At 45.0% G+C, this 9,216-nt stretch overlaps 1 protein-coding gene across 1 annotated transcript in view; it reads right to left on the reverse strand.

The window, feature by feature from the left end:
• LOC8038668 (cathepsin D) overlaps positions 1 to 699 on the reverse strand; it is a 23,439-nt gene extending 22,740 nt beyond the window's left edge. Inside the window, exon 1 of the mRNA XM_042287506.1 lies at positions 508 to 699. Coding sequence (XP_042143440.1) covers positions 508 to 578 — 71 coding nt within the window. The 5' untranslated portion in view covers positions 579 to 699. The remainder of the gene's footprint in view (positions 1 to 507) is intronic.
• Between the last annotated feature and the right edge of the window lie 8,517 nt (positions 700 to 9,216).

Consider the following 9,216-nt stretch of genomic DNA (forward strand, 5'->3'; position numbering starts at 1 on the left):
AAAAATGGGCCGGGGGGGGGGGGGGGGGGGGGGGGACTAGGGCCTGCTTTATAGGTACGATGAATGAAGTCAAGCAGAAAAGGGGAACTAAGCCTGTGTTAGGTAAGATTAATGAATTTAAAACGCATGCATAGTTCCTCTTTCAGTTGATTTAAGGTTGTTCTTTGTGAAACAAACCTTCGCTGTGGTTAGAGGTTCGTGTGGTCCTGCCCTTCTATTTTCCCACTTTCCAGGGCAAAAAAAAAAAAAAAAAAATGTCACTTCTCAATCAGCTCGCCTGCACTCTTGCATTAAACGTGAATGGACTTCATTTCCATTTTAGTTTACATTTTATGAAAACAAGAAAGTCTTTTCACGCCAACGTGATAATCTATTCTCTCAAGCAAACCATTCATTGTGGAGTCTTCGGAGGACTTGCACTAATACCGCTGATATGATGACCACAAGGAGAAAATATCGAATACGCTTTCAGTTCTTTTACCAAACGAAAAAGGTAAGTTGTCTTACCTGAAGGTGCCAAACGCGCACTCTGCGGCCAATAGGACCGCAAAGGTCAAAGTTAAGGTCGAACTGCGCATTTTACCGTCGTGCGTCGTTTTGCTGTACTTACAATCTGTAGTCGTGGTCGAACGTCCTCTTACGTTTTATAGAGAGTACCTATCGGGCGCACACAATGCGATTGATAGCGGCCTCGTGCTTTACATGACTGAGGCCGACGATAGTTCAGGAGCTGACCGTAGATAGGAAACTATTGGAGCTTGTTTGGATTGCTCTCGCCACAAGGATATCAGCATGTGAAGCTCGGAGTGCCGCTTCAAAAAGCTGTTCGGAGGTGCGCGCCTGATGCAGTCTCGGGCGTTATCGATCCTGAAACGTCGATCTACTAATACTTCCTAACGCGACGGGTGATGCTGTTTTCGATGGACACAACACGGAAAGGATTCTTTTCCTTAGAAAGAACCACTGAACACACGAAGACATCGTGCCGTCGGCGATCAAAGCGAAAGCGGTTGTAAAACGGCCCTAGCAGTAGAGTGGAAAGTTGGGCTAGTTGGTAGTTATTCATCTTGGTTTTAAAAGCGCACAAAAGACGAGGACAGAGTAAGAAACACAAACGACGGACGAGCGCTCACTCGCAACTGATAGGTTTTATTGGAACCTCAGAAAACACAAATGAGCGATCTGGGGGGGGGGGGGGGGGGGGGGGGGGCGCGGGATGCTTTTTGTGTTTTCTGAGGTTCCAATAAAACCTATCAGTTGCGAGTGAGCACTCGTCCGTCGTTTGTGTTTCTTACTCTGTCCTCGTCTTTTGTGCGCTTTTAAAACCAAGATGAACGGCCCTATCAACAGCTTGAGCACAGCGTCATGTTGTGATGTCATCACTTACGGGGCCAATAAATAAAATGACACGAAACCAACCTCTTGGACTTTTTCTTCTCCTTAAAAAAATATATCTGCGCCACGAAGCAGACACAAGGAGACGTCGTGGGACGGCGCTTTCAAACGATTGTTTTATTGCGTATCCTACACCCAAATACTTGATGTTTTTATCAAAATATAATGTACAACGCGCGCTTAAAAGTGCGAAAAAAGTAACGTTCGGAACCTCCGCGCACTTAACTGTTTTAACTGGTTGCTTTTTATGGAGGTAATGGGGACCCAAAGATGCCCCCCCCCCCCCCCCCCCCCACCCCCAAACCAAGAGAAAATAGTGCTCGTGTATTTCTACTGCCATGAGTTTACTATAGGGCGGGTTGTCATCTAGTGCTGGTCATTTTATTGAATAAAGCCCAAGAAACAATATGCCATCAAAAGCAAGCTTCTAGATAAAGCACTTCAGCGCCCCTTTAAGTGTGGGCCACTCGTTGCGTTTTTACGCCCATCCTTTACCTATAAATCTTATAGCCCGTTTCGGTCACCCCTAGCAAAGTTAATTTACGCAAAATAGATTACCTGTAGGGTTCCGTGTTTTCAAGGTTTGTTTTCCCCACAGATTTGGCGTTTACTTGGTGTTCATTTTCCTACACTCCAAGAAATGCCTGCGCGTCTCTTTACCCCCAAACGCTCAAAGAGCCAATCTCTGCGATTTAGGAAATCAGCTCAGCGAATGATAAGGTATAACATGCGTTTAGACTTAAAAGTGAAGTCTGCGCTGTTGCATTACGCGGTGCAAAGCGTCATGCTTGCATTGCGTAATGCCACAGCGCGGACTTCACTTTGATGTCTAAGCAGATGTTCCGCCTCATCATTCGCTGAGCTGATTTCGTAGATCGCAAAAATAATTGGGTCTTTGAGTGTTTTGCGGGTAAGTAGACGTGCAGGCATTTCTTAGAGTGTAGTCGAGATAAAAATCGCTGTACTTCGGGACTCCTGTTAAAGGAAACAGGACACGGGCTTGGCATCTTCAACCACCAGATAACAGGCGCATGACCCGAATAGTTGAAAAACGCCTCCTCGGTATCGATAAGGGAAGGAAATAAGATAAGAGGCGTGCTTTCCCGAGAAAAAGTCAGCCTGGTGAACACTTCAGAGGAATTAACACAAAAAGAAAAACTGTAGATAAAGCTTTTCTTCCCCTGAATTTGGGTTCCCTTTATTCAAAGACGGCTTCAATTCGAGGTTTTTCAGTCCATTCTGATCAAACCGACTCGGGGGTGAATTTTCGTAGTTCATCAGCACATACCGAAAACAGGGGACCCTAGTTATGGGGGCGTCTCGTGACGTGGCTACACGTCACCGTCCGCTAAATTTGGCGGAAGGTAAGCTCACTAAATTTAGTCGCTTTTTTATGTCGGCCTTTTCTACTTACCCAGGCCTCGAATGTATCTTACGTTAAAGGGACCATGAAACTTTTTTTTTTTTTTTTAACTTCTTCCTCCTTAGCTTTAACCTTCAACTCAAAAGCGGCATTTGAGATCACGTGGTCGTGACGTGCTTGGGCACCGGAGGCGATGACTCGAAGCTTCCCCCGTGCGTTTTAAGCACACCATGGATCTTGTCATTCACAAGTGATAAGTGCCATCACGGCATTCATTGGTCACGACCGCGAATCGACAAGGATGGATGGATGGATGGATGAATACGGCTGAGCCCTTTGGATCGGGCGGTAGCTTACGCCACCTAGCCATTTTGTTTTACCATTTAAGCTTAGAATATTTAAATGTGAAATCTATATTCACTCCGCAGTGCAAAGAAAGTGAGGCTATGAAACCCCCTTGCCATCAGTGGATAAGAAAATACCTAGTTTTCTCTCGATTTCTGCCACCATTCACTTAATCTTTGCTTGGTAATCTCTACAGTCTTGAAATCCACTCTCCCTTCGCTGTCTCTAAAACCCAATGACTTTATTAAATCTATGTTGTCTTCGGTAGGCATAGGGTGAAGTCCTTTACAGTAGAGTATCAAGTGCTCAGCCGTCTCGTCCTCCTCTCCACAAGCAGTGCACAATGTATCAATTTCCTGGTACTTCACTCTGTATGTTCTGGTTCGCAGAACACCCGTTCTTGCCTCAAACAGCAATGAGCTTCCCCTAGAATTGTCATAAATGCTTTCTTTGGCAATAACTCTTTTGTTTAATCTATAGCTTTCCAGAGCCGTCTTTGTCTGCATTCCCTCTAGCCACCAATCTCTTTCTGTGGCCTTAACTTTCTTCTTAACTGAGACTTGCTCTTCCGTATCTTCGCTATAGCCCAAAAACTTTCCTCTTAATTTCCTAGTGCGCTGTCTCCACTTTGTGTCTACACTCCTCATGTATAAATAACTGAAAACCTTTCGTGCCCATTGCTCCCCGTCCATTTGCCTCAACCTATCCTCAAATTCTACCTTGCTCACCGCTTCCCTGCTCTCAAATGACAATGTGCAAAGCCGAGGCGCCCCTAGCGGCTCAGGTACGTTCTGGGAAGCATTTGTGAAAGAATATTTTAGTTTCAGTTTCCTTCATCGGATCGCGGTCAGCCTCAAGCGGACACCGCGGACCTACATCACGCCCCTCAACCCAGCGTACCTCGCCGAGTCCTCGTAGCTTGACCTACGCCGTGCATGTGATGCAATAAGTATACTTCTCGTGATTTTATCAGACGCTGATTCAAGGCGAAGGCAAGCCACGAAAAGTTCGGTAAAGAGGAAGACAGCTATTGGCCAGATGAATCGGGGCAATAAAAGGGAAAGAAAAAGATGGCTTAAAAACGATGGATAAAACACGTCATAAAAAATTGTGAAAGGCCGATGATAATCTTGGCGTTAGCCCTCCTCGAGTCTGTCGAAGTCGAAAACAAACACTCGTAAGGAGTCGGTACGTGGAGCAGTGTACACCGATCGACGTTAGTTTTGTTGCGCTGAAGCGACGTGGCTTTCCTTCGCCTTGAATAAGTTACCGTCTCATAAAGTCACGAGAAGAGAAGCATACTTAATGCATCTCATGTACACGTATGCCAACCTGCGAAGTCTCGGCGAGGTACGCTGCGCTGGCAGGCGTGGTGCAAGTGCACGGTGTCCGCTTGCGGCTGGCCGCCGTCCGATGAAGGAAACCGATCTTATGAAGCAATGATGAGGGTCCAGGCTAGCTGGTGTAATTTGAGCATAGTTGTGAACCCGAGCCTGGGGATAGGGACAAGGAGCGAAAACACAGAACGATACGGACTTTGTCCGTGTCGTTCTGTGTTTTCGTTCCTTGTCCCTATCCCCAGCCGTGTTGTTCTACCTTTTCGTCCCTTGTCCCTATCCCCAGTCACGGGTTTACCACTATGCTTGAACCGATCTTCGTTGACAAATATTTACCAAAATGCACCTGAGCCGCTAGGGGCGCCTCGGTTTTGCACACTGTCCGTTCCAATATTCGTCGACGGATTGATTGTTGACGAGTGCGTACGTCCGAGTGACTCAGTCCAATGGGTGAGCTGGGTTTGGAGGACGCGCTTGGGCACCTGGGATTCATCGCAGTGAAGAGGCGGAAAGCTTTCGAAGGAAAGGAGGTAATACATATTCCGCTATATTTTCAAACTTTCGTACCGTAAAGCAAGCTTTGGCTTTTTACCTGCGTGTACTAGTTTTTATTAGGCCCACTAAACGATATGCGATTAGTAAAATCCCAATCATAAATCATTTATCTCAGCCCAAATTTAATTTCATTGTTCCTTCAATAAACTAGTGATCATCGAAAGTAGATCAAATGAGTTTGGATAGTCACATATATAGATATGTGTTCAAAATCGTATTTGCTCAAGATCTGATGTACAGCCGCGGACAGTATAAGCTGAAGCAACCGAGCGATAACTAGGGTTCGTGTTTTCATATAAATGTGATAAAATCTGAAAACACTTGCCGGTAAAATTTTTGTGAATTCGAATTCATCCGAAAAAACTCAGAATTTCGACGTCATGGTAAGCGAAAAAAAAACAAAAAACAATTAGAATACTACAAAATAAGCTTGGTCAGAGCACGGCGCCGGTGGCCCTGGGGAGAGGCATCTCCAGTTGCCTTTCAAATTTCGAACTAGCGACAAATGATGGTTTACCGTTTAAATCGGCAAGTTTTGTTCAGGACAAAAGGTCATTAGACAGTTTTAGTGGACCGTACGATAAAGCTTTGCGTACGCAAAGAAACTATGTGTCGTGAGTGCGCATGCGCAGAACGCAATATAAGGGCTAGCGTATTGCGTACGCACGCAACGCTGGGGAATTGGCGCTGCGGGCTTGCGGGCTTTGCGGGAAGCTCTCGAGGGATCCCGGGCCCAGCGAGTGCACCAGCTTTAAGATGGCGGTTACCTCGACTGGCGCAGCATGAGCAACGTGGTGTTTGCGAAGTTCAGTGTTATACGAAATTACGTATTGTTCAGCTCGGCAATTCTTTCCGGGACCCAACGCAATCGAGTCAGATCGCCGTGTAACATTCACAGCTCGCAATGTGCGTGAACGCTGCGACCTGCTCAACGCTGAGCCTGTTCGCGCAGTTCATCGGGGACGACAAACGATTCTTCAAAAAATCGCCCAAGTTGTCGCCGTGTACTGGACATCAGCAAGTCGCGGACCTCTTCCCGCGATAGCATTGATAAAAGGTGCCGTTTCCATGGCACGATTGACGGAGGCTCTGTGATCGAATTAGGACTCGTACTCGTAGCCTCCGTATACCCCGCAGCAAAGCGCGCTTGACCAGGCAGCTGCGGCTTGACTTAGTTTGAAATAAAATGATTAGAAACGTTATCATTTGCAATATTTCTTTTGAAGAGCATGGTGGCGCTGTAAGCACGTGGAATTCTACGGCTCTGGCGAATTGAATCAACAAGATCATGCGAGATGTTCACTCGGCAACGTTTACGGAACGCAGAAGTTAAATCGGTCCGAGCAGGTAGCTTTTAGCATATGCCATACTATTGCGTATTGCTTGCGTAATAGCGAGCAACGCTATTGGCGGCGTGCGCGAACTATACAGGGGGGCGTTTCTCTAGCTATCATCATCATCGTTTATGACATTTCGGGTTGGACAGACTGGGACAGACCGCTCAGATCTTGGATCTCTCGGCTCGTCAGCTCGCTTCATGCGCTGTTTCGGTAACGCGCGGCAAAGCTTCTTACACGCGTTGTGTTTATTTAGTGAAGTGATATTAGCAGCAGGACATTTTACCAAAGCTTGAAACCGTGGCACGCGTAGTCGTGCTAACAAGAACTTTTGGCGCTGAGGGCTGAGGTGTCAAAGCGCTGGGATTGTGGTGTGCTGTTCTCTACCCCAGTACAAAAAACTGAATGGTGAAAATACAATATCCAGCACTTTGCCCCACCACAACATCTACCACGCCAAATAGTGTGTATTTTTTTATTATGATTCGATTAGGACAAAATCAAAGTGAGAAAGGAATGTCTCATCAAATTAAAAATAGGTAAGCGAAATTCGAGAACCTTTCCCGTGTGGGGTAAACACTTCAGTGAAAGCGACTCCGTGTATTTTCTTGGTTTTAATGTGTTTTGTGAGTGATGGTCTCTTATTGGTTTCAAATTGATTACCTTTTTAATTTTTTTTTAAACTAGTAAACAAATATTTCCTTAGTATAAGTCGCAGGAAGAAGTGGTGGCTGGCCTCCGGAGTCGTTTCAATTAAATCCGTGGTTATTCACCCGGTCGACTCGAAACGTCCGAGACCACCTCGCGATCGAAGTTTTATTTTGTTAGTAGGTGACACTTCGGCGTCCCAAAAAGTGATGTATACACCTCCTGTGAATTACTACCATTTGTATGTTTCATTTTGTGGACCAAATTGCGCATTTTTTTTTATTTATTATTTTTTTATTGACTTTGTTTCTATTCTTTTGTTCTGATTGATACTTACCCTGAATGTACCCCCCCCCCCCCCCCCCCTCATGTAATGCCCTTAATTGGGCCTTTGAGGTACCATGAATTAAATAAATAAGTAAATAATCGTTGATGCGCTTCTCAGAGAGCGATTTTTAATTTGTAAACAATTCTTGGCAAACGTTGGAAAGAACAAATTAATCAATCGCTTGAACTTGCCGGGCCATGTGAGACAATTTAAAAATGAATGAAAATGTCTGCTTTTCTTTCGAGCAGAAGTCGCTATCTGACAAACTTTTTTGACGCGTATTCGATGCGGGAGGAGCTAAGCGTCAGTTGCTGGCGAGCATTTGCTCGTCAGCAACTGCTGAGTCACACTTGGAGAAAAGCGTTTGTGTCGGCGAGCTCCATGTAGATAAAATAGTGTGTGTGTCTTTGTAACACAACTGTGCGTGCGTGAACAGCTAAGAAGACAGCACGTCATGTACTCTGGTAAATGCAAAACCTTTTTTCTACAACAGCATCCACAGATCTGAAGAAACAAGAATCAGAGAGGCTGTTGATAGCCTCGACTCACGCCGCGTAATGTGAAAGTTGTTTTTGAACATCTTAAAGTTTTTATTGTAAAAATCGATTTTGAGGCGCTGTTATTCATTAAAAAGATCACTCACAAAATTTTCATAAACGTTTCCTTAATAAACAAACAGTGTTTAATCGACATAGATGCAAACTAGCATAGCCACACCGTGCTTTGACATAGCGCTTCCTCTGCTCGCATCCTACCAGTTCCGTACCAAGAGGGCGTCCTCAAGGTGGCGCCACCAAACCATCTCGTCCCCAATACAACTTTCTATTGTGGTTTTGTGTCACGACAAAATCCACTTTTCTTGTTTTCAGTTTAAGTTGTTAAAAAAAAGAAAAAAACTTTTTTATTCTCTTTTTTTTTTATAACAGTGAGCTCTATGGTTATAGGAGGGAAAAGGGGGGGGGATAAGGCCGGAGGATGGACCGCTCCACCGCGTAGCCGCACGGTGCAGCGGTGTAATAGGATAGGGGAAAGCGAGGTATCCAGACACTATATCAAGGATTTCAGTGATTCTTAAGCATTGATGTTTATTAAATCAACATTTGTTAACAAGCTCTCTTGTGGGACAAATAGTATTACCAATGGCAAGGGCGCAAATGCTCATGCAAGCTGAAAAAATATCATTATATACAGCCACAGGTAAGTCTTGTGATTTTAGGGCAGGTTTGCGTCCAGTTAATATTTGTTTTTATAGTGAATTAAAAAAAAATTAGACACACAGTAAAATTATATTTCAAATTTGGAAGAATCGGGAATCTACCATAAACTCTCATAAATTCAGAATTTTCGGCAAGAAATAAACTCCGAAAAACACACTTCGAATTCCATGAGAAATAAATAAACACGGACTCCTAACTACAAGATAGAAATACCTGTGGGGCTGCCCCGACGCGAGAAGTTGAACTAGGACCAAGTGATAGCATGCGGAAGAGATTGCAGTGGCAGGCTATTTGACTGAGCCTGATCATGCTTAAGAACCACACGCTGTTTCTGCGCACGCTCTGCTACTGGGCTCATTTATGATGATCATGATCTTTGCCTGTTCAGACATCAGAAAATATAACTTGACTGGAGTAGGGACCTCACGCTCAGATACTGAGGGAGGGGCGACAGAGGTGGGAAACGCGAGTCACATGGAAGTGCTTAAGAATAGCAGAAAAGAAACAGGCCGAGTCAGATGGCACTGGTCATTGCACTCTTATCAGTACAATTGCTCTCGTTGCTGTATAAGACCCTTTTCATGATAGACGCCACCAGGTGGTGCTCCAGTCTTTGACGTCCCAGAGCCGTGTATTGGGAGAGCTCTAAAAACGTGACTCGACTAATGTAAGCCGTTTTAGTGTCGCTCGT

The sequence above is a fragment of the Ixodes scapularis genome, unplaced genomic scaffold (genome assembly GCF_016920785.2).
Source record: "Ixodes scapularis isolate PalLabHiFi unplaced genomic scaffold, ASM1692078v2 PGA_scaffold9__187_contigs__length_104089568, whole genome shotgun sequence".
Taxonomy (NCBI): Eukaryota; Metazoa; Arthropoda; class Arachnida; order Ixodida; family Ixodidae; genus Ixodes; species Ixodes scapularis.